This window comes from Guillardia theta (assembly GCF_000315625.1).
Source record: "Guillardia theta CCMP2712 unplaced genomic scaffold GUITHscaffold_31, whole genome shotgun sequence".
Classification (NCBI taxonomy): Eukaryota; class Cryptophyceae; order Pyrenomonadales; family Geminigeraceae; genus Guillardia; species Guillardia theta.
Window position 1 is genome coordinate 599,236 of NW_005434643.1, and position 26,244 is coordinate 625,479.

Consider the following 26,244-nt stretch of genomic DNA (forward strand, 5'->3'; position numbering starts at 1 on the left):
GGCTTCATGAGCATGCGCGTTCGAAAGATAAATGGACGGCTCGAGTCTGCCAAACGGAAGACCATGGTGATAGACGACGGTCTTGCAGGCGCTAGAGGGATCCCCCCACTCGCTGATGCCAAGAGTCCTTCCACACTTGAGCTTGAGGGAGTACTCCCTTGCAGGAGTGAAGAGCCGCCTCCTCTCAACCCGCCATGCGCACCTGCGGGACATGTTTGCCCGATAGGCCTTGTACGAGCATGGAATGGGTCCGCCTCAATGGAAATATCTCTCTCTATTGTCTATGAAGGACAGAAGAATGAATGTCACACAAGGCGGTTAATTGGGGGGGGGGGGGGGGGGGATTAACAGTCTTTTGAGTGTGGGTGCAGGCAAGTGGTTCAGTAGCTGTCCCGACAACGCATTCCAGATGGTGTTGAAGGGCCAGACGCCGCCTGCCCTTGCTCAGGTGTGCTGCTGCTGCTGCTGCTGCTTCATGGAAAGGGTTGACTTTGCCGAAGCGTGTTGGAGCTCTCTTCAAGCCGATGCCACAGGTGAGAAGGAGCGGGATGATGGGCAAGAGGGCGAAGAGAGTTTGAGCTGTGTCTCACCTCTTAGCTGAGCCTGTTCCGCTCCTCTAGTTGTTCGTTGTCGGATTCATCGCAGCAGCCGGAGGATACGCCTACACGGCAGCCTCGGTTGCTCTCAGGAAGTGGCTCGATCCCAGCTCGACCGGAGGTAAGGGCAGGTGACTTCAGCTGGAGGGCAGCTGAGTTTGCGGCTGCAGGGGCTTCGCTTCCTCCCGATGCCATTGCCAAGGTTGACGGTGGGGAGAAGGGAGGAGGAGCTGAGGGGCCAGCAGATCTCCGTGGCCATTGGCGCGTACGTGGCAGTGTCGACGAACTGGAGATACCAGGTGGGGGGAGGAGACTGAGGACGAGGGTTGAAGAAGGAAGCAGGTAGTTGCTGGAGTCTTCGAGGCAAGAATGTTCGACGTCTTGTTCGCCAAGCAGGTACCATCCTTTCCTCCTCCTCTTGCCTTGACCATCTCTGTGCCCTGTTGCTGCCCCTCTCGTCCTCTACCTCACATCCGAGCAGATCGCTCTGCGATCGGCAGGCTCGACGCTTGTTCGGACGGCAAACACGTAAGTAAAGGAGCTCGAGAGGAAGTAGAGGAGCAGAGGAAGCAGAAGATGAGCTGGTGACATGTGGAAGGAGAGGGGTAGAGGAGAACTGAGACGAATGAAGTAGGATGGGGGCGCTAGACACGATTGGCCGATGAGATGGCTGGGAGGAGGAGGCGACAATGTCTGACTGTTGTTGTAGGTACCTCGGCTCGTACTGGATCGTTTCTTACCTAAGGGCCCTCGACTTGCAGAAGATCGATGGATGAAGAGGTGAGGAGGGAGGTGGAGACGAGACGAGACGAGAGTGGTGGAGAAGAGGGTCAGAGCAGGCACTCTGAAGGAGGAAGGCAGGAGCAGCTAGGAGGTGGAGTTGACTTTCACTCACTTCGTCACATAGAGGAGACCACGAGCTCGTGGCGAGGTCAGTTGGCGAACCCATGGACGCGGGAGCGAACGATGAAGTGGAACAAGTCGTTGATTACTGGATGAGCCACCCCGATGCTGTCCTGCGCGTCCCTCACCTTCTGCAGCCCGTGGGTGCTAACGAGGAGAAAGATGGCCCTCCTGACTTGAACAGGAGCAGGAGGGACGGGAGAGGCGCCGTAGATGTCGTAGCAGTCGATGAACTCGTGGGCAGCCACCAGCGTCTCCTTGAGACATCCTTCCTCGGCGTACATCTGCATCAGCTGATCCCATGCTATCGCGCTGTTGGACATGGCAGCGGCCGCTCGCAGCGCTCGCTCGGCTTCCGAGAGGTTCTGCAGCCTGCGGGCTATGGCACCCCGGTGCATCCATTCGTCGAAAGAGACCTCCTGATCCTCGATGTCCTGCTGGCTGTGTGAGGAACAGGGAGGGCGAGGGAGGGCGAGGGAGGGCGAGAGAAGGAGAGCAAGAGAGGAGGGGGTGAGGAGGAGGAGGGCAGAAGTGTTGTTTTCGGAGGGGGGGAAGACAGTGGAGGGAAGGAGAGAAGTTGGGGGGAGCAGGAGGAGGGAGGAGGAGGAGGTTCCACCTCCTCTGTCATGCTTTCGGGATTCATGTTGGCAAATTTCTCTTCCTCGGAGAGCCACGCGTAGTAGGCCTGAAGGAGCGTCAGAAGCAGAGGAGCAAGACAAGGGCTGTCAGGCTAGGGAGGAGCAGCAGGGTCGAAGGCAACGAGGAAGAAAGAAGGCAAAGCAGCAGCAGAAGAAGAAGAAGAAAAGGAAGAGGAAGCGGCAGGACCTTGAGGTCTTCGTAGACCGCATGGAAGACTGTGTCAAGCCAGGGACGGCAGACTCTCTTCCTCGAGCCTTGACCAGCTGCTGCGCTCTTCAGCTTCTCCCCCTCCACCTCGTTGCCTTCGGCACACGAGGAGCCATTGACGGGCAAAGAGGATGCAGCCTGAGGAAGGATGAGGGAAAGGAGAGGAGAGGAGAGGAGAGGGTCTCACCTGCTTTCCTGCTGTGGGGGAAGCAACTTGCTTGCTTGCTTGCCCGACAACCTTGTCACCACCTTCTGACGATGCCGCCGCTGCTGCTGCTCCATCCTCTCCGTTCTCCGCTCCTACTGCTGCCTTCTCGTCTGCTTCTCCTCCAAAGTTCCCTCCCGTCACCGCTACGGGAGCTCCGGCTTGTCCCTTGTCCTCTCCGCCCTCTCCCTCCTCCCCTGTTTGACCTCCTTCCTCTGACTCCTTCCCTGCTGGGCTTTCGCCCGCAGCCTCAGCCTGTTCAGAGACTTCCTTCGTCTCTCCTTCTCCACCAGCCGCCTCTCGCTCCTCCTTCGGCTGACTTTTTTCGTTGCCGTCCAACCCTGGAGCTCCGGCTTCGCCCTGCACCACACGCGTCAACAAAGCCAAACGATGTCGCTCGACTCTCACCTGCTCTGGCTGGATCTCTTCGGCAACCTTGCCGTTGGCTGCAGCGGGGCTCCTGCCACCATCCTTGGGCCTCTTGTCAGCCTTTGATTGCACGTCCTTGTGTGTGGATCGGTCAGCGTTCTTGTCGACGTCTTCCTTCATGAGGAACACTCTCGCCCTCGCCTCGAGCAGCTCATCCCATCCGATAGAGTTCATGATGTCCACCAACAGGTCGAACGCTCTCTTCCAGTATCCTTCGAACAGCTCTCCAGGAAGCGGCTCGGGTTTGGGATGGTGAACTTGGAGGAAGTCATCGAACTCGTCGCCGTACTCGTCGATGTCTCCCGGCATGCGGCTGATCAGCAGCATGTTGGGGTTGCTCGGCACCCAGGCCTTGGTCCTCACGTTCATCTTGGGGATGCCGATCTGAGGAAAGGGCTTGTAGGGCTTGATCGGGGCCTCGTTCAGCATGACCAGCGACATGTCCACGGCCTTGAGCTTGAAGTAAGCTTCTGCCAGCAGCAGCCAGCCAGACACGTCTCCTCCTGACTCCACCACGGCCTCCTCCCCCACTGCGATCGCCTTGGTGATCTTGCCCTCGGCCAGGAGGACCTCACACTTCTTGAGGAGGAGCACAAACTGCTTGCCCGAGGCAGTGATCGAGTCGTCCAGCAGAGCATGAGCACGCGCCGCGTCCTGGAGTCTCAGGAAGGCGTCCGACACATGAACTGCCAGAGCAGGCTCGCGGGCAGCGAGCGGGAGGAAGAAGTCAACGGCAGCCTCGGGGCGTTGGTTCTCACGGAAGAAGTCAGACATAGTCACTGACATCCAGTTGTAGGCAAAGTCGTGCTGAGGGTGTTCAGTGGAGTTGCCGAGGACGTTGCTCTTCCAGAAGTGCTTCGAGGCGAGCTGGATGAACTTCTTCTCGATCGTCAACGACATGGGAGCGAGAACTTTGATGCACGGCAGGTTGGGAGCCCGGTGGATCGACCGGAGACACGACCCCAGGAAGGCTTCTTCCCAGATCTCGTCGTCCACTGGCTCCTTCACGTCGCCCTTGCCGTCCACGTAGAAGGTCCGAACTTTCCCAGGGAAGGTAGCTTCACACCGCACATCCACTCTGCGAAATGGGTTGTACATGCAGAAGGTAGCCTTTGTGACATTATAGCTGCCGCTGGCGTACCTGGACGGAATGGTCAGGCTGAAGCAGGGCAGGACAGGACAGGACAGGACAGAGCAGAGCAGAGCAGAGCAGAGCAGAGCAGAGCAGAGCAGAGCAGAGCAGAGCAGAGCAGAGCAGAGCAGAGCAGAGCAGAGCAGAGCAGGAGGGAAACGAGGGAGGACCCATTGCATCGGGCATGGAGAGGTCAAGAGCCATCAAAGAGCCTCCCATACTCTCCCCTGCACCTCCACACCGACGGTTCTCACCATGGCGGCATCGTCAGGTTCCTCGCCAGCATGTCGAAGTAGGTCGAGACTGCAGCCGGGCAGGAGCAGTCTGCCCCCACCACCCAGTGATAGTACCCCTGGGGGGGTAGCGGCGCCACGTCGGTGGGCAGCCATGCTCTTTGGTACTGCTTCTCCAGGCAACAGAGGTCGGGAGGTCCCCCGTGCCTGTAGTAGTCGATGGCGATGCTCCTTGCTGTCAGCGCCTCCCCTACCGCTCTCTCCACGTTCTCTGCCGTTCCCCGTAGCTCCTCCATGCTCAAAACCTCTGCATCCCAGCCGCTCCGCCTTGTAAGGAACCGCCGCTGGGAGAAATAGAAGAAACCGGCTGTAGCCCTCTGGCTGGGCAGGCCCGGAAATGTTTGTCCCGGAACGACCATGGGAGCGGTGGGCAGAGCGAGGGAGCGAGGGAGCGAGGGAGCGAGCGAGAGAGAGAGCGAGGGAGAGAGAGAGCGAGCGAGAGAGCGAGAGAGGGAGCGAGGGAGAGAGAGAGGGGGCGAGGGGGCGAGAGAGGGAGGGAGGGAGCAAGCGAGAGAGGGAGCGAGGGATGGAGTAGGATCGCAATTTTGCTCCCCTAACTCTCTACAAGCTCATCTTGCATACCAATTCTGAAATTCCTGGGCAGATAGACTTGCGTGTAATTATTGGTGAGCTGAACGACTCGATTTGATGGCTGGAGTATGTTGGGGTCGGAGCATGATCCTTGTCCAGGAGAGAACGTTGCTTGGCAAGCATGAGATGGTTCCTGCTAGCGGCCTCGAGCATCGTGCTCTCGTGGTGGGTGGGACGGTCGCTTGCTCGAGGGAGGAGGAGGAAGCTGCGGGTGCACTTCTTGAAGAAGGGGCATGTGAGGGGAACTAGCTATGCTCTTCCGTGTAGATGAGATGTGAGTTACCAAGGGAGGGAAGTCCATGGTCGGATGGACGCCGACGGATCAACACTTGCATGCGATCTGTCGCAAGCTTTCGTCGGGTGAGGTAGTGATGTGAGGTCTCGGGTCCTGACCTGCTGCCGCACAGACGTCCTCGTCACGAGCGGAGAGGATCTGCCGAGGAACGCGGTTGACGTGCTGGTGGCTGCCTTCCCTACTCGAGGTCTGATGCTGTGATGACGATGACGATGGAGATGGTGGTGGTAATAATACGATGAGGAGGAAGGGGGGGGGGGGGGAAGGGAGGAGGAGGGGGAAGGGGGGAGGCCCGGTGACGATGACGACGACGACGATGATTGAGGAATGGACTGAGCAGATCAACTGCTCCAAGTCAAGGACTCCATTCGAGCACTGCTCGTACCCTTTGCAGGTTTGAGTGGGAGCAGGTGATCTGCAAGCTAAGGGTAACTGAAGGGTTTCCTCCTCCAACCCGCCTCCTCCTCAAGGAGCTCGGGATGTCCAGCAAGCTTGTCGTTTGCAACCTCCACCACAACGCGCCCATGACGGCGGAACTGGCGGTCGCACTTTGCCTGGCGGCCAGCAAGCAGATCTTCGAGGCGGACCGGTTCGTCTCTTGTTTCCGAGCCATGGATGACGTGCAACCTGCCAGGAAGCTAAGGCAGCACGACTGGTCGTCCAGAGGGATCCCCTGTGAGGGAGTGCCCGACCCTCTCCCGATGCTGCTCCTCCAAGGCAAGGTAGCGCTGGTGGTGGGATACGGAGAGGTCGGTCAGCGAGTGGCAAGAATCATGTCGGCCTTCGGGATGGAGGTGTTGGCAACGAGAGCATCGTTGAGCAGAGTCGCACGTGACAAGCACGCGGTCGTCCACCCTCCAGCTGATCTCCTCTCCCTCCTGCCGAGAGCCAACGTTGTCTTCCTCTGCGTCCCGCTGACCTCCGGCACCTCCAAGATGCTCGGGAGGAAGGAGCTGGCAATGTGGCTGCTACCTCCCCTGGTTTCTCCTCTTTGACGACCCTCGCAGGCTCCCCAAGGGCTCCGTCCTTGTGAACGTGTCCAGGTGCTTCTCCTCCCTGCATGCCCCTCTCCTGCATGCTCATGCTCTCGGCTGAATCGGTTGGCGACGTTTCCTTCAGAGGAGAAGTTGTGGACGAGGATGCGCTTTTTGAGGCCCTCAGCCAGCGAGAAAATCTCTTTGCTGCGGGGATTGATACATGGTTGCCTCCTTGCTCCTTCAACACTTCACCCTCATCCATTGCCTGCACCTACGTCCTCGTTTTCCTCTGACTATGCCCCCCCCCCCCCCCCCGGTCTCCGCCCGGTCTTGTCTCGGCTCCTTACAGTCATGGCGTGCAGGTACAACTATCCCGCAACGAGCAAGGACACTCAAAGCACGCCAGTATCAACGAGGAACGACTTTTCAAAGCTGACCAACCTTGTGATGTCCCCTCATAGGTACGTCTCAGCGTGCCGCCCGTCTCTCCTCGTCTCCCCTTCTCAGATCCCTTCTCATCCCCTCTCGAACTCATTTCCCCTCCATCAAGCTCCTCCTTCCAGTCCCTTCTTCAGCTCACCCTTGTGCTCTCCCTTCTCCACTCCCTCCCTGGAGTCCTATCCATCCAGCGCCTCCCACCCTCCCACGATCAAACTGAAATGTATGTCATCGCAGAGGAGGAGCCGTCGGCCTGGAGGAGACGGAGTCTGCTCGTCTGTCGGCCATCGCAGAGGCTCTCAACCTAGCGGCGGATAGAAGCGATGTCAGAGCGATGCCGTGCCGGGTCGATGTCGAGCGAGGTTACTGAGCCCCCGAGGGCCCGGACTCGAAGGATCGGACCGCACTAACCGCCGCCGGAGCGTCGAATCATGAGGTCGGAGCCCCCCTGATCCCGGAACTGAGTGGGAAAGCCGGGCAGGCTGAGCTGAGAGTCACAGTAAGCTCAGGGCCGCACTCCGTGCGCGGGCGGGCGGCCTGCGTCCTCCCGACCTCAGCCCCTGTGCTCCGAGGCCCATGATGCCGCCCGATCGGACGTCGACGCCAGTCACAAGTTCAACCGGGTTCGCAGTCGTCGGAGCGTGCCGCCGCCGCCGGGCCGCCGGGTCCAATCGCCGCTGGGAGGCCACCGACGGTGTGTATCATTGCGGCTAGCCGCCGGGCGGCGGCCAGCTGACCGTGGCAGTGCGAGCCTCCGTGAGGCACTTGGCCCGTTGTGACTTCGAAGCTGCAACGGTCACTGTCCGATCAAGTTGGCACGGCCCTTCAACCGGCGAAACTTGAACCGGGGTGACCCGCCGCCGGGTCACCGGGTCACCGGGTGCCGCCCGGCAGGCGGCCGGGCCAGACGCCGCGCCGGGGCCTGCTGATCCGAGCCTGTGTCACCGTTTGTGGCAATCAAACTTGACAACGCGGGGCGGCCGGCGGCCGCCGGGGCGCCATGCGGGGTGAGGAACGCCGGGTCAGAGGCTCGGGACGGCGCCGCCCTGCCGCGCGGCTGCTATCGCAGCGAGCTGCCTTTGATGAACGGTTCCGAGCCTGTGATATAACTTGAATCAGTATACAATAGATTGCCAGTCAGATCATTCGCCGCCGGACTCCGGGACTCACCGACGGTGACTAGCATGGCGGGCCGGGTAGTAACTGAAGCCGCTCAGTGATCAGCGGCCGAAACTTTCACCGGGTCCGCGGCAATGACCGTGAGACGGATCAATGACCGTGTTATGCCGCTCGGATCATAATGACACGGTCGTACGCGGGGGGCCGTACGGTCGCCGGTACGGCAGTACGGCAACGGGTTCAAGTCACTGAACGGTTCGCCGCCACTGTGACCGAACGGCCGTCACGGTGGCACCCGGCAGCAGTGGCGGTCCCCGGCGCGGCGCGCCCTACCGGCGCGCCCCGCCCGGGACTTCACCGTTTCGAATGCTCGCGGCCGGGCCACTGGCCACCGGCCGCAGTGAGGCTCGCAGTGAGTTGCACACGCGGCACGGGCCCCGGCCGCCCCGGCGGGCCGGCGGCCGGCGCCGGGCCGGCGCCGGGAACGGCCCGCCTCCCGGAGTCCGCGGCGACGCCGCCCGGCGCTCAGTGGTCAGCCCCGGGCCCCCCCACCGTGACGGTCAGGCTTCAGGCCCACTGATACAGGCTTCCGAGTACGGTACGTCCGAGTCGCCGGACCTGGTGACTTACCGTGCCACCGTCACTGCCGCTGCTGCCGGTGACCGTACGGTACGGTGCGCGGGGTCCGACCGTCCGACCGTCCCGGATCGGACGTACTGTACTATGATTGAACTAGTAATGACGCATTGAGCCTGCCAGTCACACGTGCGTCGGCGCCGCGGGGCGGCGCCCGGGCGCCCCGCGGCGCCCGGGCCGGAGGCATTTACCCAAACTTTAACTTAAAAATCATGAGCCGAGCCTCCGCTGGCAGCCCTCAGTCCCGGAGTAGTACGGTCGGCCCTTGACCCAGTAGTCACAGTGAGTCTCCGAGTCCGATCACTGAGCGGCCGGGCTCGGCCCCCGGCCCCGGCCCCGACGGTTTCGCCCGGCGGCCTTTGTTTAGTACTCAGTTCGGTTCAGTTGGGTCCCGGAATGACGATTTGCGAACTCCCGAAGCACCGGTACCCCCAGGCCCTGGTCTTCACTACTGAGACAGAGAGGGAAATAGGGGGTGGGTCACGGCCAATAGTTGGGGCCGTGAATTCACCAGCGCCGGATCTCAGCGGCTCAGCTCGGTCAACCCGGTGACCCCCGTCAGTCTGGTCCTCTTTACTCAGTAGTACCGTAACCGGTGACCCCTACCCTCCCCTCTCCCTCTGGTGCCTTCTAAGAGGACCCCGTAGTTGATGATTGAAAATTATTTGCCAATTTTAGAACGTGAGGGCCTCAGGGGGGTGGGGGTAGCAAGTCGGATGTGACTGATAGAGAGACTGACGGCCCTGGGGAGTGGGATGGCCATGAGAGAAGGGGGTACTTGAGGGTTGTGGGTGCCATTGGGTGGGTACAAAAGTTGACCGAACAGGCAGGGGACTCCATGGGTGGGGTACGGAAAAAAATTCATTTCGATACCAGGGGGTAGGGGTAGGGTGGTCGGAGCCTGTGAGCGTCGGGTGAACTTTTTAGAGTAGTGCCGGCGGGTTACTCGAATGAGAGGATGCGCATGTAGTATGCAGGTGGCGGGGGAGGAGAGGGGAGCTGAGGAGGAGGAGGAGGAGGAGGAAAGGTGAGGAGAATATTGGATAGGAGACGAGGAGACGTGAAGAGCAACAGAGGGAAATCTGATGGCGGATTCACCAAATGAAGGAAGTCAGGGGATTTGGAAAGAAGGCAGTCAGGAGGGTGTGTTGTAACCAGGATAGTAAAGCAGACTAGAGGCTAAGCATTGGAGAGGAACAGTATAAAATGTTCTTGGGGGAGACATTTTCTTCTCTTTGGGGTCCATTGTATTTGCTGATTTGATTTCGTTACCGAATCTGCGTACATGTGCTAAGATAAAACCATTTTCTTGTAATGCAAGGACTCTATTGTTCTGAATGGTGAAGGAAAAACAATTTTTGGATTTGTTATAGTCGATTGGAAATCCGATCCACAAGATGCAATGCATTGTTAACAATCTTCGTGTGTTGACTTCATTGTATGTTGGATCCTGATTTCCTATTTACACTAGGGGAGTGAAAAGTTTTGCGGCAAGGTGTGGACGAAGCAGCGATTTGTGATACAAGGAGGTATTCTTGTCCAATGACATGCAGGACGCAACAGTTGGGACGAATGGCTGCCACATGCAAATCAACAACCTCATGAGCCCAAGTGTTGAGACCGTCTCGATCACTTGGAAGATGGCATGAGTCTGAACGTGCTTGTGCTCATGGAGCGAATATCCGACGGCCAAAGTTCTCCAGCTGAGGTTTCGACTTCGGGATTGTTTCAGAGGCTCAGGCACAACACGGAGCTCAGGCAGTGGTTCGAAGGATCTTGGTTGTGTAGCTGCAGCGGCCCCAGAAACGCGCCGCAGTCAAGTCTTGGTTTCATGTTTTCGAAGAGAAGCGAGCATGGCAATCCGTCCGTGCAAGAGAAGATTGAGGTCAACTCCTCGACTTTCGACATGTCACTTGAAGAGGAAGGAGAAGAAGTCTACTCAAGGCGAAAGTGTCTCGGGCTGATCATGAAAGCCAGCCTGAAAGGGTAATGTTCATGACGAAGTCATATATGGAGTCTCAAAGTGAATGTTGCCTACCTTCAGGAAGCAGGGGCTGCGAATAGAAGCAGTCGCACCAGAAGGTTGATTGCTCCTGCCTCTTCCCTTTGCCTCATGCTGACCGCAGACAATGACAGGTCCTGCCAAGGATAGTGGGGTGATCAAGGTTGGCATGTACCTGGTGAGCTTACACTAGTTGCATTGGAGAGGTTTGACACTGTCTGTCAGACGTCGATCAATGAGACCAGTCTGGTGGAGCTGGAAAAGGCACCTTGCTGCTGTCATGGACCTGTTCTGACCGAGAAGCAGGAGATGCTAGGAAACGATGACAGCTTCCAAGGGAAAGAATCGCTGTGGTTTCAGCGCATCATGTCGATCATAGAAGAGGGAGGCGACGACGTCAGAGTCACTCTAGTGAAAGATGTGATAGGCATCTCCATCGCTACCTCAGCTGACAAACGATCTCGTCCAGGGGAAGAACAAACAGATCTCAGTCCGGCTGACAAGGAGAGAGTTGAACTGCGGTGTGAGATTCTCGGAGATGGCCCTGTCGCGCTCAGGACGCAATCTGAGGTTATAGGACAGGAGACGATGGAGGTAAACCAGGAGAATATATTGGAGCGTGAAGTAGTTGAGGGAGCGGGAAGAGGAGGAGGAGGAGGAGGAGGAGGAGGAGGGCATAAAGCCCTCAGTCAGTCACTCAAGGATGCCACGGGTCAAGCAACAAGGGAAGGCATGAGGGTTTGTATCACTAATTGGGAAATAAAGCCTCGACATACTCTCGGGCGTCGAAAAGCATGAGATCCTGTTGAGCAGGGGAGATGTGAGTCACTGCGCGCGATGATCAGAAGAGAGGCTCTTCCTACCTTGGCCTTCTCCCCCACTCCGATGAGCTATCAAGAAGCAGATGAAGGATGAGAGAAGAAAACATGTCAGCACACGCAACAGGGGCTGCACGTCGGATCTTTACCTTGACTGGAATCTTCAGCTCATCGACAATAGAGACGACAACCTGGTAACAGAGCGTGAGAAAGTACAATCTCCGAGAGCTGTCGGAGGGCTTACTCCTCCTTTGCTGGTCCCGTCGAGCTTCGTGAGAACAATTCCTGTCACACCCACCGCCTTGTTGAATCCTCTTGCCTGTCCTTCTTTGTCAGAAGAATGCAAGGGAGGAGGATGAACGGGTCTCCCTGACCTGATTTAGAACGTTTTGCCCTTGGGTTGCATCGACTACCAGGAGGATCTGCGGACAGACATGATGGAAGGAAGGCACAGAGAAGCATTCGTACCTCCTTAGGCTTTCCTGGCATCTTCTTCTCGAAGACGCCCCTCACTTTCTCAAGCTCCTTCATCAGGTTCGTGTTGGTGTGAAGCCTCCCGCTCGTGTCTGCAATCAGCACATCCACCTGTGAGCATTGTGAGCTCACAGCAAAACTCTTCTTATGATAGTTTCTGTTCCTCTCATCCCTTCTTCATATGATCGACTCCTCCTCTTCTTCCTCTTTCTCCTCCTCTTCCTCTTTCTCCTCCTCTTCCTCTTTCTCCTCCTCTTCCTCTTTCTCCTCCTCTCCATCCCATCAGTCCTCACCTCCTGCGACACCGACGCATCGATCGCATCGTACATGACGGCGGCAGGGCTCTTGGGGTTGGACGTAGGCGCAAGGATGGCATTAGATCGCTTTGCCCACTCCTCCAGCTGAAGATCAGCGGCAGCACGGAAGGTATCACCAGCCGCTAGCATGACTGTCTTCCCTTCCTCAGCAAGCTTCGTAGCGATCTTCCCTACTGTCGTCGTCTTGCCCCCTCCGTTCACACCCACCATCAGGACGACCGCGGGCTTCTGGTCGTCGAGGATCAGTGCCGGGTTGCCCCCGCTCTCGAGGATCGTCACGATCGTATCCTTCATGGCCTGGCGGATCTCCTTGTAGTTCTTGATCGAGCCATTTCTCACTGACGTCATCAGCCCCTCGCAGATCTTGGCTGAGGTGGAGACGCCAAAGTCTCGCATGATGAGCGCCTCCTCCAGCTTCTCCAGCGTCTGATCGGTCTCGTCCAGGTTCCAGTACGCCAGCAGCTCGTCGATGACTGACATGTCCGACCTGACGCTCTCCAGCCCTCGGAACAGACGGTCGATGCGATCCACATCCGCCTTGGCCTTTTCGACGATCGTCCTCGCAAATTTGGAGAAGAAGTTGTCCTGCTGCATGCGCAGACTTGTGCTTCGCCGGGCTGCGCATCTGGATGGCGACGGCAGGCGGAGGCTAGGCCGGAGAGATCCCAACTGGAAAGAGTCCACAGTGGACGCGAGGAAGGTGCAGACGAGCAGCGCAGAGAGAATCTTACTACAGCCCAGCGACATGCTTGTTAGATGCTCCCTTGTCTGCAACTGACCCATGTCAGCTCACAGAAAATCCCGCAGGAGCATGGTGCTTAAGTTTGCTTGCCAACCATGTAATATATTCACATAATCGCGTGCTTTCACCGTGTCCCCTGTTCCCCCCACCCCTCTCAGCCTCACTCATTGCTTCTCTATAAACAACAATACCTCCCCTCTCCTCACTTTCCATCTTATTTCTTTCTCTCCCCTCTTCCTTTTCTCCCAAAGTGCCTACCCCTTTCTCCCTCATACAGCCTATCCACCTCCACCTTCGAACCCTGTTCCTCTACTATCCTCTTCTTCTCTCGCCCCGTCTCCTCCTCTCCTCCTCCTCTCCTCATCCCCGTCTCTTCCCCCCCTCTTCTCCTCCTTCCTCCCCAGTGCCCTCATCTACCCTTGCCCAGTGCTAGGTCAAGGAGAGGCCGAGGTACCAGCACCGGTCCACAAACTATCAAAAGCAGGGGTGGCAGCCCATCGGTTATAAAGGGGAGCAAATTTTAAGGTTAATAACTCCTAAATAATGTTAATTTAACATAATTTAAAATTAATATCTGGGTGGGTGGGTCAAAAATTGATATATAATGTTAAATTTGACCACGGGTAGACATGACGTGGTGGCGCAATGGTAGCGCGTTCGACTCCAGATCGAAAGGTTGGGGGTTCGATTCCCTCTCGCGTCAGCTTTTTGTATGCAGGCACTCAGTGACTGGCCGGGCAGGGCCCTGGCGGGATCAGTGACGGTTCAACGGTTACATTTTGAAAGTAATCAGTAAACGGGCCCCCCGGACGCCTGTCGTCACTGACAGTGCGACTCACTGGCCTGGTGATTTTTACTAGGCTCGACTCTGGCGGCAGCCTGATTGTCCTCGTCACACTACTGATTTTAACTTAACTTTGAGTAAAGGCCGCACAAATGATCGGGCCGGGGGCCTGAGTCCGAGCAGTCCGTGAGGGCCTCAGGGCCGCTGGCGGGCGCCCGGGCCGCCAGGCGCCCGGGCCGCCAGGCGCCCGGGCCGGGCCGGGCTGATCAGCGGCCATTAGGGGCCGCAGCAATACTCAACCAATAAACTATTTTGATCTGTAGGAGATTCTATATAAAGCTCATGGATAGTACCGGTGATATGAAAGGTCAAAAAGGGGGTAGAGGGTTGTATCGGAAACAAACTTGTATTGTGCCCTGTGATATATCTGCTGCAGTTGCCGACGGGCGCAGGTTATGCATGGGGAACGAGGCGTCGCGCGAGGGATGCATGGACATGTGCAGGTGAGGAGAGAGACGGAGAGCATGCGAAGTGAAGAGAGAGAAGCGATCATGCAGTGCGAAGCCAAGAAGGAAGAGATCGTGCATTATGGCTGGAGTTTGCTGGTGACGGAATGGGAAAGTGGTTATGAACGATCCGTTCCTCAGAGCAAACGAGGGAGGAGAGGGTCAGAGGGAGGAGGAGATGAAGAGGAAAGGAGGTAATATGCAAAGAAGGAGCGAGGTAGAGGGGAGGAGTACGAGGAGGTGGGATGAGATGAGGGGAGGAGAGGGATTTGATACCGTGAAGTTGGGATTGGAGGTTTGTGGGGAGAAGAACTGAATGTAACAAAGACACCTGCGTGCCGGTCTAACCTGTCATGTAGTGGCGGTCACGAGAAGAAGATGCTCGCCAAGAGCTCTTCTACCCCCAAGACTCACTCAGCAGGTGAGATGAGCGTGTTGTTAACTTGCCTTCCATATGTCGATCCCAGTAGCGACCATTCCTAGCATCTTACTCAAGGACGATAGCGATAAGAGAGTCTGGAGAGCTTGTGGGAGCTGACGCATGCACAGGGATCGGAGCAGTCTTCGGAGTGGACGCGTCGGGGGCTGTGTTCTTCAACACGGCTGTGATGCACGGCACTTGTGCCCTCGCGCTCTGACCCCACACTGCCAGGTGCCTGGTAGCTCGTGCGGCGATGCAGCACAGCAGGGCAAGCTGAAACCTGGCGACATCCTCTATGCGGTGAGATTATGGGAGGAGGGAGGACAAGGGCGGAGCGGGCATGACGGCGGGAGAAGGTTGGGGTAAAGTGAGGAAAGTGGTGGAGGGTAACGAGGAGGAATCAGTGAAGGTGGTGGAGGGGAGAGAAGGAGGGTTGAAGCATGACAGGTCGATGGCTTCACTGTGTACAAGGCTCCTCTGAACCTGGTGGCGAGCAAGCTGCTGGGCCCTCACGGCTCTCGGGCAAAGGTGACTTTCATGCGAGGATCGGTAGGAGAACTTGAGGATGGAGGGAGAGGAAGTGAAGCGAAGACGCAGGAGCAGATCACGCTGGACCTGGAGAGGAGGATGACGGACATGCAGGCAAGTCGCTGTGGGCGGCTGAAGTTGCCGCTGACGGGGATGCAGGCGGCTCAGAAAGCGGTGTCTCAGGCAAAGGAGAGCTCAGGTCTTGATAAGATTCGATATGCGCATGAGACGTTGGGGAATTGACGAGGTTTTGTTGTAATTATTGTATCATCAATGAAGAGAGACAAGGCGGACTGTTTGTTGCAGGGATGTACCATCATCGTTGAGACGCGCGATCTTTTCAGGATGAAGTTTCTTGTCATGACGAGCGGAAGAAAGATATTTGACTGATCATGACATATACTCGTTGCGCAGTGTTGGGTCTGACAGCACGCGGTAGGCCTCGTTGATGAGCGCGAATTTCTCTGCTGCTGTAGGATCTCCCTGCATCGATATGAGTGTGCGGTAGGAGGAGGGGCAGAGCAGAGCAGAGCCAGAGCCAGAGCAAGAGCAAGAGCAGAGCAGAGCAGAGCAGAGCAGAGCAGAGCAGAGCAGAGCAGAGCAGAGCAGAGCAGAGCAGAGCAGAGCAGAGCAGAGCAGAGCAGAGCAAGCTGGCAGAGGATGGTGATAGAAAGACACTGGATAAGACAGGGACAATAATCAAGACTCACCGCATTCTTGTCAGGATGGAATTTGAGAGCGAGCTTGCGATATGCCTTCTTGACTTCATCATCTAACACACGTTCCAGTCATACATCTTGAGAAGTTCAGAGTTGTCGTACCAGTGCTCTCGATCTTGACGCCCAGGATTGTGAAGTAATCAACACCTAGGAAGACAAGTGTTGTGGTCGGTGATACAGCAGAAGAGGAGCAGAAGCAGAAACAAAGAATCAGGGCATAACAAGGAGGAGTATGAGGCCACGGCAACAGGAAGAAGGCAAAAGAAGGAAAGCGAGGAGGACGAAGATGAGGTGCAGGAGCAGGGGCAGGGGCAGGAGTAGAGCCACCTTCCACGACTTCCTCCACACTGTCTCTTCTCTCTCTATGGCGATTATCCGCCTGCTCGTCGGAGCTTTCTGCAATCAACCCATCAGACGCAGGAGCGGAGGGCAGGAAAACTTTCCTTTCGCGCCATGAGCATGAAATTCCTTGGATCTCCGTGAAGAGCCTTCCTTGTCCCTTTCCCGTTCTCTTTCCCTTTCCCTGTCTTTCTCTTTGTCTTTCTCCCGCTTGTCTTGCTTCCGACCTTCTCTTGCGTCAGCAGCTCTCGGCACGAGCAGACAAGGGCCTCTACCTTCGTACTCGTCCGCGCTGTGAGTCCTTCCTGCAGGCCCCCGTCCAAGTCAGCAGATCCAGCTCGAGCATGGGAGGAGGAAGCGAGGGGTAGAGGAGATGCAAGATGAAAAAGGAAGGAGAAAGGAAGAAGGAGCGAGATGTGGAGACAGTGGAGGAGGGGGAGGGAGAAGCGACATGAAGGAGACAGAGGAGGAAGGAGTGTTTGGTGGAGGGAGGGAGGAGGGAGGAGGAAGGGAGACACACGAAGGTACAGACAGTAGCAGGATCCATCAGGGGGATTTCAGTCCTACCGACGTGCGGCCTTGTGTGCTTCTTCTCCTGCTCCTCATGGCGGTGACGGTGGCGATGGCGATGGCGATGGCGCCCGGACTTGTCGCTGGACGTCTTGTCGAACACATCGTCGGACAAGTCAGAGTCTTCGTCCTGAGAAACTCTTATGAGAGAACGAGACTGTATCATCAGCCTCTTAGTCTGTTTGACCACCATGACCCCTGTCATCCCCTCTGACTCTGGGCCTCCTGCTCTCTTCCTCCTGCCCTCCCTCCCATCCTCCGTTTTTGTTGTTCATCCTGCTTACTCTGACCTCACTTCTCTCACCTTGAACATGTTCTTGGCGTTGTGGGGACTGTTCGGCGAATGTCGTTTCTGTCAAGTTTTCACCTTCACCCCTCCGCAACTTGACATCTCAACCTTTCCGTCCTCTCGCTCCCAGAACGCCTCGCTGTCCGGCTGGTTAACCCCCTGCACAAACCTAAGAAGAAGGGAAGATCGGGGTCAACAGCCTCGGTCACCTTGTTCGGACCACTCGCGTCAAATGCAGGGTTCTAAGAGCTCTCAGTGTTGACAACATCGAACTCGTCACTGTTCCTGACCTCTTGTCGCTCTTTCTTCTTCTTCTCGGACGATGACGGCTTGTGATTTCCGTTGTCTGCATTCTGCAGCACGTTGGTCGATGCACGAGCGCAAGGGACACAATGACAAGGAGGAACACAACGCAACGCAAGTCTGTCCTCACCCTCGAACTCTCTGCAGACTCCGTCCGGAAGTTCATGTCTCTCGAGAAGGCGCTCTGGATGCAGAGAGTCAAGGCCGAGCAGAGGATCATGGCAGGTGTACGTTGACGTTGCTCTTGGACCGAGGGAAGCTGTTCCGATTTCCTTTCGAGTCATGCTGATCATTTGCCGCCTGATCCCGTGTATGACGACAAAGAAAACTTGAGGTATCAACTTACCTTCTCCTCCTCTTCCTCTGCTGGAGTTTGGAGGTGCCGCGGCATCGAGTTGTTCTACAAGCACGCTTCAGGGCAACCCAGTTCGAGGCTGGTTTCTCACTGGAAGCCTCCTCCTCCACTTCTCAGCGACGTTGCCGGCATTGTTGGATGAAATGTTATCAGGTCTCTCAGCCTGTCATTTCCTCTCCTCACTGGCCCTCGCAAGAGAGCATGTCGCACACTCATACCTCTTGTACCTTTTCAATCTTCTCAACATATTCCCTCCCAACCTGGCAAGGCACACCTCATTCCGCTGCTGCAGCCCCCGCCCCCGGTGACCCCAGCACTCAGCAGCCACAAACAACCAGCAGAGCACACAAAGTCCGACAACAGGGGGGAGCAGCATCGGGCCGGCGAGCTGCTGAGATACCTTGACCGTTATCTCGTTCAGGTCCAACTTGACGCTCACGAGCGGCCCGGACTTGCTCATGAGGAACTTCAAGATCGTTCCCACAGGCTCTGAAATTTCATTGACAAAATCCACGTTTCCCACGTCGTCGGCGATGGGCCTCCACCCTATAAGCCGCACTCGATCCCCGACTGTCAGCCCTGACTCGTTCCTTCACCAAACAAAAACGTCAAAGTCTATCTGAATGCGATGCAGCCTCTCGCGCCCTCGTCCCCGCACTCACATCAGGATCTCTGCCTTGTCACGGTCGTCCGACATGCTCAAGGGCTCCGGTACGTTCGACTTGAGGTCGTGGAATGTCGAGCCGTTGGCTTTCGGATCTGCCACAGGCCCTTTGAACAAGGCATTGTAGCACCATGAGCAGGCTGTCTGGCAGGTCGAGCACAGGCCGATCTCTTCATCTCCTCCTGCACCCCCTGCAGGTGTTCTCGACATGCTGTGCAGAACCGAGGAAGTGTTTGCTGATGATGACCGGACTGTCTCTCTCCAGTCGATAGCTCGCCTCCTGTACGCTTGAGAAAACCTGTACCTCAATCGTCCTCCATCCAGGTCGCGCAAGGGCAAGGAGCCATACAGCCAGGTTGTGATGGATTCATTGCTCCGGTTCGATGGCTATCCCCTGACAATATACGATGCTGTCCGAGGTTCTGCTCTGGTGTATCCCTGGTATAGGAGCAGAATAATCAGTTACCTGCTCTTAGAGATCAACATCTATTCGGCCTTCTCCTCTGCACTTTCCGATCCACTCGTTTCCCCTGCTTTACTGCTTCCACCTTCTCCTCTGGCCTTCCTTCTCTCGGTCTACTAAATGTTCCCTTCCCCCTCTTTCTTGATATTGCTCTCCCACCCACTGCTCCTAGTCATTAGCTTGCTATCTTCTTTGTTTTCCTTTCAGAAGTTCAGAGTTCAGCCCCCCCCATCCTCTCCCACTCCTCCGTTTCCGAAGTTCTGAGGCTCATCCATATATATGACTCATCCAGTTCCCTCCTAACCCCCTCCTACCCCCGCTCGTTCCGGGGCTGCCACTCCACCACCACCACCACCACCACCACCACCACCACCACCTCCTCCTCCTCCTCCTCCTCCTCCTCCTCCTCCTCCTCCTCCTCCTCTTCCTCTTCCTCTTCCTCCTCCTCTTCCTCCTCCTCTGCTACCCCGCCATTCCTCACTCCTCCGTCCCTCTATTCTCCATCGAAAAAAAACGTCATTCCACTCTCACCACCCTCTCTATGGGTACCCCCACCCCCACTTTTACTCCCAGTCCCTCGGTGACTACCCACTCCTACCCCTCTTTATTGCTCTTTGGGTACATTGTACGTACCCCCACCCACTCGTTTCTACGACCCTTGCTACCTACCTACAAGCCCCTCTCAAACTCTCTACAAACCACCCCTCCTTCGCCCTATCCGACTGCGTCTACCTACGTCTTATGGACCTTTTGTCTTCACCTTTCACCGGCCCACCCTACCGGCCCACCCACCCGGTGCCTTCTATCAGTGACAGTAAACCACCCTGGTGATCCACCTACCCCCTACCCCTCGATCAATGTCACCGGGCACTACTAAAGCGGTGCTACGGTGGGCCGCGCCGCACATCTCAGTTTGGGGGACAGCAGTCGGCAGGATTAGGTTTGGTTCGTCCGGCGGCCTCCCGGGCTCGGAGTCCCGAGTCCGGCGGGCCGGGTTCTCAGCCGTACGGTACTAGTTCAGTCCGATGATCGTGCCGGTACGGTAAATTAAATTTTGAACCGTAAAGAACTTGTGACCAGAGATTGCTGCCGCGAGATTGGAACATCCGTTTCAAGGCATCTGAAGATAATTTGCAGTTGTACCTTGTTCGCCGATCCAGAAGTAGCTCCAGTTATGCATGCCACAGCCTAGCTCCATGACATGAAACTTCCGCCAGATCTCCTGGTAGTTCCATGTGATCCTACTCAAAGATCAAGAAAATAAGAATCGAATCAGCTTCAAGTGCGTTTCCACACGGTTAAGCAGATATTCGACCGACCAATCTGGCTGGGGAAAGGCTTGTTTTTCCTATTCGAAGATCAATCAAACAAATTGAGGCTGGGATGAGAGGCCTAAGCAACTTGCGGCTAGAGAGAGAGCCTGATTGAAGAGAAGAGTCATCCGAATGTGTAAGGCTTGATAGAAAGTTGCATGAATTTTCAACAGTAACGGAAAACAATACCAAGAAAGAAAAAACTTCAGTAAACAATTCAACTAACCAAATATAAGATCAACATGATTGAGCATGTAATCGAGGCTCATAACCGACGTAATACAAGTTTGTTAGACTTGTACTAGTCCAAAGCCTGGCACGCAGACGTCACATCGACCTAGTTGTAACAAGACAGTTTTTGCTCAAGACCGAGTTTAATGTACACAAAACCAGAATTGAGGAGCACATGAGAGATAGACTGTATGCTAGGATGTGAAACCCCAGCATCCAGACATGAGGGAACCTTAGCAAGACGGCTAGGAAAGGCCCCTCTTCATCCCATGTACTACATGCCGCCTCGCCACGTAAGTCATCTTGGTTTACAGGAGAGTTTTGTTAACTCGGCGCTATCTGACTGGCACGGCTGGCATACGTTCCATCAAGTACCCCGGAACTTAGGAACGGCCCCGGCCGGCGGCCGGGCCCGGCCGCGGCCGGGTGGTCCCCGGGCGGCCGCCCGGCGGGTCCGACTCTCGCTCGGGCTCGGGCCGGCACGGTGACGGTGGCCGCCGGCCCGGCGGCCGCGTGCCTGCGAAGTTCACCGTCCGGTAACTTCGGAACCGTTGCGGCAGGCTAGGCTGCCGCCCGACAGTCGCCCCGGCCCGGAACTTCAGCCACGGCCGGGCGACCGTCCGATCACCGTGGCGCCGGCCGCGCGGCCCGCCGGTTACTAACCCAACTTACCCGGTGAGAGGGCCGCTCACAGAGTCAGCTAGTCAGGGCAGTTCGAACGGCTGCATCGATCAGTTTCCCGCGGCCCGGCGGCGCCCGGCACTGCAGCCGGGTTCCGAGTTCAGCACTGCTCTGCGAGTAAGGCAGATTCAACTTAGTTCGCAAGAGGAAGCAGCTCAGTAGTAGCACTAAAGGACGTTTACTTGGAGGGCCTTCATGACTTATACGCCATCTGCTTCTGCTTCACTAACTCTACGAAGTACTTGTGGATCCTGGCGTCGCCCGTGATCTCGGGGTGGAAAGTGCAGGAGAGGATGTTGTCCTGGGAAGTCTGTGAGGGCTCGACAACCACATATGGGAATCATTGGGATGTGGTAGTTGAGGGGATGATACGGAGGAGGGAGGAGGAGGAAGAGGTGGTGGTAGTGGTAGTGGTAGTGGTAGTGGTAGTGGTGGTGGAGGTGGACAAGAAGGAAGAGAACAAGAAGCAGTAGGAGGGGAGAATCGTACTACTGCGAGCAGTTACCTGCTGGACAAGAACAGGATGGCCCTCGTGCTCGGCCAAGATCTTGAAGTTTGGACCGCACTGCAACTCACTCACCTCAACTGTTCTGCCTGCATCACGAGGCTACACACCTTTGTGATCATAGGAGCTCGAATCAGGATCGCTCTCAACGGCTCCTCCCCGAAGATGGCAGGGTCCCCCTTGATGTGCGACTCGAAGCTGTGGACCTGCGCGCCGTATGCGTTCCTGCTCGCCCATCATCGTATGCATCTTGCTCCTGCTCTTCTACCTCTTCACAGAATAGTCGCCCAGTCTCAGCGTCTCCTGCTCTGGCATTCCGTCGATGCTAGAAGACAGCATGATGCAACCAGCGCACGTCCCGAACATGGGGATCCCCTACAGCGCATGTCATGAAGCTCTCAAGTATGCGCATCTGCCATCACCGATGACCCATAGGCCTTGACATGCTCGAACAACTTGAAGTCTCGCAGCAGCTTCAAGATGACGGTGCTCTCCCCCCCGGGGATCACCAGCCCGTGTGTGCCCTCCAAGTCCTCGTTCCCCATGTCAGTCTCCTCCCTCTCTCAAGACCTTGTGCATCACCTGCAGCTTCCTAACTTCACGGCACTTGACGTCCCCGCACTTCTTCAGAGTAGCTATGTGCTCCGCAAAATCACCCTGCAGGAAATTCGAGCAAAGTCAAGTGCGCTTCAGGAGCTATTCTTGAGCTGTTGAGTGTGAAAGAGCGACCAAAGTCTTTGAACGTTCACAAGATTGAGCTTGCAGAACATGTTCTTCGCATATCTCCCTCCTCTTCCACCATCAATATCCGACCTCTTCCAACGAATGGTGCAAAATAGGGCGAGAAAGCATATTTCTTTCTCCTCGTATAACTCGAACCACCCAAACAAGAATACTGCTCTCCTTCATTTGGCTTTTCCTGGAAATCCAACAAATCCAGCCTCGCACAGCTTAACTTCTGAGAACTTCACAAGACTTCATGCTGATCAACAATTTTCCCATCTCTGAACATCCATCTTGTGTTCTTCTTCATCATCGTCTCCTCCTCTCCTCCCTCCGCAACATCATCCCTTCTCTCCTTGTCCCCTTCTCCTCCTGTCGCCTTCCCTCCTCCTCTTCCTCCTCCTCCTCCTCCTCACCTGCAACGCAAGCACTCCGATCACGATCTCCGCCATAGAGCTCCTTTATGAGGCCACAACCCACCCGGGCCTTTACACATACATTTTGTACCTACCCTACTCCATTGATGATTTTTGCACTCAAAAGCACCCGTACTTTCAAGCTTTAGTTCCCTGCACCTCCAAAGGACCCACCGTTCACAGCATGTGCAGGCGTTACATGCGTTACATACGTTATAGACGTTGACTTGAAAAAATTCCAACAAAATATGCATTGGAGTGGGAGGAGGGAGGAGGGAGGAGGGAAGATGAGACGAGAAGGAGGAGAGATGAGACGAGTTTGGTAGGGAGCAAGATTTTCGTGGTAGGGTCAAGTGCTAGGATGGGGAGGGGAGGGGAGGGAGTGAAGACGGTGGAAGGAGGACGAGGATAAGGAACGTTATAAGTTCGAAGACGTGACAGATGTTGTCAGGTTCAGAAGAATCAGGCACATCATGACAAAGGACGGTGGAGCCAATCTGAGACAAGGGAAGATGGAGGACGTGGAGACCATCGCGAACTTCAACTGTGCGATGGCAGAAGAAACGGAGGGCTTACAGCTTGATCGGGGTGTAGTGATAAAAGGGGTGCAGGCAGTCATGTTGGACGCAGCCAAGGGCAGGTACTACGTGATCGAAGAGGAAGGGCAGGTTGTCTCATGCCTCCTCATCACCTTCGAGTGGAGTGATTGGAGGAACAGCAACTATTGGTGGATACAGTCGGTATATACTCATCCGTCATACAGGAGGAAGGGGCACTTTAGCAAGCTGTTCAAGCATGTGGTGACGGAGGGAAGAGCAGCAGGGGCAGCAGCCGTTCGGCTCTATGCTGACAGTCAGAACTTGAGGGCTCAGGAAGTGTACAGGAAGCTTGGGATGACCTCGCACTACCTTGTCTTCGAGACTCAATGCTGACGTCAGCTGTGAGCGTTGATGTGGTAAGATCGGAGCTTGTTGTTTGAGAGGTGCCAAGACTGCAGTTGAAATATTAGTAGGTCATTGTAGATTTATTTGTTCACATTGTTTGTCGCGTTGTTACCCTAGACTTGTCTGATGTAGCAGTTGCGCTGGAGCAGCGAGAGGCAAAGCAATCGAGCAGTTTTAACATCTTACAATATTCGAGCTTGAGAAACGAGGAGGAAGAAAGGCAGGGGGAAGAGGAGGGGGAAGGGGGGGGGACAAAAGATGGAGAATTGCTACTAGTACAGGATGAGAAGACAGGAAAGACTGTGGGCTCCTCCATTCATCTCTCCTCTCCCTGCTGAGCCTCTTGCTGGGCCATGGTGGCCCTCCTGGTTGGCCCGTCGACGCCTGCACAAACTTTTCACCCACTCCCTTCCCTGCAACCCTGGCCTACCATGCTTGCCCAGCGTCTCCAGCTGCTGCTTCCACCTGTCCCACCTGAAGCGAGTGAGATACGTGCCCGCAAACTTGATCCTCACCTGATCGAGTCGTCGCTGCTCCCTGAGAATGGGTCCTCCAGGTCTCGCTGAACGCTGCCAGGAAGCCGTCAACGATGAAGATCAGGAAGATGCTGAGGGGAAGAGAGCAGAAAAAGTTTTCTAAGATGCTGCTTGGAGGAGCAGGACGGGCAGGAGGGTATCCGCAGCATTCAACGGTCGTTTCGAGCTCTAGCCCAGCACAAGGACAACAAGTCAAGGTATCATGTTACCGATATAGGGCAAAGACAATGAAGGTAAACAGCAGGCCCACTAAGTACGCCGAGGCGCACCCGTACCCGGACGTCGCCTCTCCTGCCCACTTGATCATCCTTCCGCCTCCATGTCACCTCCCAGTGATCACCGTTCTGAATCGGGCTGAACGTGCTTCCTCGAGCAGGGCCGAGGCCGAGCTCGTCCTCTAGGCCCTTCAACATGAGTGAGACGAGGGAAAGGGGGAGGCAGGTGTAGAGCGCAAGGATGGCACAAGAGATGATGGAGGGGAGGAAGCGAGCAACCATGTTAGGGTCAGTTACCTTTCCTCCTCCAACAAAGTGCTCTTGGCGACAAAACGATGCCCAGTAAGGTGAGAGCGCGACTGAGAGAGAGAGAGAGAGAGAGAGGAGGTCAGTCCTGGGGAGAAAGCAGAGATGGTCTGAGGAGCTACCGCAAGATACGTTGATGAGGAAGTAGGAGAAAAGACGGAGACCGACGGAGGTTGAGCTGAATCGAATAGCCCGGACCTGTTGGCTCTGATTAGATCACAAGGCAAAAGAAGGAAGCTTGACCTCTTCGAACGCCACTGTCAAGTCTTGTATGAACTGCCATGACCTCTGCGTCGCAGTACCCACCGCCTTGTCGTTGTAATCATAACCGAAGCAACCAAACGAATGTTTCTGTGATGAGTGAGATCTCTGTGAAGAGCGAAAGGGAAAGGAGATGGCTGAGATGGCAAACATAGAAGGGCGAGGAAGAATGCGCGGAGGCGGGCGGAGGAAGGGGAACGTGTAGAGGGGGAGGTGACCTGCAACTTTGCTGCAATTATGGCAAGGTCGTCGTAGACTAAGTGAGCAGCCGATCGATCGCCAGACACCTCCCCGTCGAAGTTGACGGGCGTTGTGTACTGGACCTCCTTACTGTTCCTTAGGCAGACCTCGATGTTTCTCACGAGGTTCCTGCGGAGGATTCAGATGAGAAGAGGAAGGCGAGGTCGAACAGGGGAAGTAGGAGAAGGCGACGGGTGGGGGAAGGGAGGAGGAAGGGAAGGGAAAAGGATGGGGAAGGGTGGTGGTGGTGGAGGTGTCGGTGGAGGTGTTGGTGGAGATGGAAGTGGCGGCGGTGGCAGTGAAGGTTTGTCGCAACCTGAAATTCGGAAGCACGTCTCGAGAAGCTTCGCCTTTTCCTTCGACGTCAAAGTGAACGAACATGAGGAACAAGCTGATGAGATTGCTCTTGATGGTGGCAAGAAGCTCCAGCGCCTTCTCTTTCCTCTTGAATGATGCTCCAACGTTAAAGGTCATCGGGAAAATGCAACCAGCCGAGAAAATGGCGAACTCAACAGTGAAAGTCACATTGAAAACCTTCCTAGAAACCATGAAGATGCCCAGGATTGTGATGAGCGACATGAACAAGCTCTCTATGCTCACGACGAACGCCAGCCCCCGGTAGAGCAGACTGATGATTTTGATGTACTCAGACACGTTCTCTGTCTGCTCCAGTATCTTGAGCTGCCGCAGCTTGGCCTGTTCGGCAATCCTGTTCTTTGCATCGGAGATCCCGCGCAATAGTTGCGATGACATCTGTCTCTTCAGCGATGAGCTTCAGTGATCAGGAAGACTTGTTCATTCTCCTGCACAGGTATGAGACTGCAGCTTGACCCCTCCCTTCCTGATCCTCTCTGACAGGTCCTCCAATAAACCTCCCATCGTCTCCCCTCACGTTCTGCACAGTTTGTTCAGCCTCCTCTCTCTTCCTCTTGCTTCCAATCTCTTCCTCTCTCTTCCTCTCTCTTCCTCTTGCTTCCAATCTCTTCCAATCTCTTCCAATCTCTTCCTCTCTCTTCCTATCTCTTCCACTCTCTTCCTATCTCTTCCTCTCTCTTCCTCTCTCTTCTTATCTCTTCCTATCTCTTCCTATCTCTTCCTTCCTATATCTTCCTATCTCTT

At 56.0% G+C, this 26,244-nt stretch overlaps 9 protein-coding genes and 1 non-coding gene across 10 annotated transcripts; 6 read left to right on the plus strand and 4 right to left on the minus strand.

Annotated features, from left to right (window-relative positions):
* Nucleotides 1-298: 298 nt before the first annotated feature.
* On the plus strand, nt 299-1,372 carry GUITHDRAFT_107953 (hypothetical protein; the record flags this gene model as incomplete). The annotated part of the gene is made up of 9 exons (XM_005833270.1): nt 299-317; nt 372-448; nt 501-533; nt 621-717; nt 767-798; nt 842-895; nt 939-992; nt 1,078-1,124; nt 1,306-1,372. The coding sequence occupies 9 exons, from the start codon at nt 299-301 to the stop codon at nt 1,370-1,372; spliced, it is 480 nt and encodes a 159-aa protein (XP_005833327.1).
* Nucleotides 1,373-1,528: 156 nt separating this feature from the next.
* Nucleotides 1,529-4,763, minus strand: GUITHDRAFT_138423 (hypothetical protein; the record flags this gene model as incomplete). The annotated part of the gene is made up of 6 exons (XM_005833271.1): nt 1,529-1,933; nt 2,116-2,184; nt 2,325-2,483; nt 2,533-2,910; nt 2,959-4,120; nt 4,366-4,763. 6 exons carry the CDS (start codon nt 4,761-4,763, stop codon nt 1,529-1,531), a joined length of 2,571 nt encoding a protein of 856 aa, XP_005833328.1.
* Nucleotides 4,764-5,625: 862 nt separating this feature from the next.
* Nucleotides 5,626-7,687, plus strand: GUITHDRAFT_152480 (hypothetical protein). The gene is made up of 5 exons (XM_005833272.1): nt 5,626-6,251; nt 6,298-6,333; nt 6,410-6,490; nt 6,630-6,728; nt 6,943-7,687. Exons 1-5 carry the CDS (start codon nt 5,770-5,772, stop codon nt 7,073-7,075), a joined length of 831 nt encoding a protein of 276 aa, XP_005833329.1. The 5' UTR covers nt 5,626-5,769; the 3' UTR covers nt 7,076-7,687.
* Nucleotides 7,688-10,105: 2,418 nt separating this feature from the next.
* Nucleotides 10,106-11,039, plus strand: GUITHDRAFT_107956 (hypothetical protein; the record flags this gene model as incomplete). The annotated part of the gene is made up of 5 exons (XM_005833273.1): nt 10,106-10,446; nt 10,505-10,542; nt 10,597-10,640; nt 10,688-10,882; nt 10,932-11,039. The coding sequence occupies 5 exons, from the start codon at nt 10,106-10,108 to the stop codon at nt 11,037-11,039; spliced, it is 726 nt and encodes a 241-aa protein (XP_005833330.1).
* A 19-nt stretch (nt 11,040-11,058) lies between these two features.
* On the minus strand, nt 11,059-12,847 carry GUITHDRAFT_86810 (hypothetical protein). The gene is made up of 7 exons (XM_005833294.1): nt 12,048-12,847; nt 11,749-11,865; nt 11,655-11,702; nt 11,525-11,599; nt 11,430-11,471; nt 11,326-11,352; nt 11,059-11,264 (listed from the first exon to the last, which is right to left on the minus strand). Exons 1-7 carry the CDS (start codon nt 12,816-12,818, stop codon nt 11,211-11,213), a joined length of 1,134 nt encoding a protein of 377 aa, XP_005833351.1. The 5' UTR covers nt 12,819-12,847; the 3' UTR covers nt 11,059-11,210.
* Nucleotides 12,848-13,444: 597 nt separating this feature from the next.
* On the plus strand, nt 13,445-13,516 carry GUITHDRAFT_t50. The gene has a single exon. It is a non-coding gene; the product is annotated as a tRNA-Trp (tRNA).
* Nucleotides 13,517-14,059: 543 nt separating this feature from the next.
* Nucleotides 14,060-15,343, plus strand: GUITHDRAFT_152482 (hypothetical protein). The gene is made up of 7 exons (XM_005833274.1): nt 14,060-14,100; nt 14,463-14,524; nt 14,653-14,708; nt 14,756-14,824; nt 14,972-15,073; nt 15,122-15,158; nt 15,204-15,343. The coding sequence occupies exons 1-7, from the start codon at nt 14,087-14,089 to the stop codon at nt 15,293-15,295; spliced, it is 432 nt and encodes a 143-aa protein (XP_005833331.1). The 5' UTR covers nt 14,060-14,086; the 3' UTR covers nt 15,296-15,343.
* Nucleotides 15,344-15,442: 99 nt separating this feature from the next.
* GUITHDRAFT_138427 (hypothetical protein) lies at nt 15,443-18,501 on the minus strand (the record flags this gene model as incomplete). The annotated part of the gene is made up of 17 exons (XM_005833275.1): nt 15,443-15,535; nt 15,763-15,824; nt 15,874-15,918; nt 16,099-16,167; nt 16,386-16,415; nt 16,678-16,810; nt 16,985-17,032; nt 17,078-17,128; nt 17,179-17,211; nt 17,260-17,322; nt 17,403-17,456; nt 17,504-17,572; nt 17,619-17,672; nt 17,719-17,790; nt 17,846-17,887; nt 18,028-18,217; nt 18,290-18,501. 17 exons carry the CDS (start codon nt 18,499-18,501, stop codon nt 15,443-15,445), a joined length of 1,320 nt encoding a protein of 439 aa, XP_005833332.1.
* Nucleotides 18,502-21,142: 2,641 nt separating this feature from the next.
* Nucleotides 21,143-22,677, minus strand: GUITHDRAFT_152484 (hypothetical protein). The gene is made up of 7 exons (XM_005833276.1): nt 22,624-22,677; nt 22,067-22,141; nt 21,907-22,017; nt 21,753-21,859; nt 21,595-21,709; nt 21,485-21,544; nt 21,143-21,280 (listed from the first exon to the last, which is right to left on the minus strand). The coding sequence occupies exons 1-7, from the start codon at nt 22,657-22,659 to the stop codon at nt 21,173-21,175; spliced, it is 612 nt and encodes a 203-aa protein (XP_005833333.1). The 5' UTR covers nt 22,660-22,677; the 3' UTR covers nt 21,143-21,172.
* Nucleotides 22,678-23,096: 419 nt separating this feature from the next.
* Nucleotides 23,097-23,555, plus strand: GUITHDRAFT_107961 (hypothetical protein; the record flags this gene model as incomplete). Its single annotated transcript, XM_005833277.1, has 1 exon — nt 23,097-23,555. The coding sequence occupies one exon, from the start codon at nt 23,097-23,099 to the stop codon at nt 23,553-23,555; it is 459 nt and encodes a 152-aa protein (XP_005833334.1).
* Nucleotides 23,556-26,244: the final 2,689 nt, after the last annotated feature.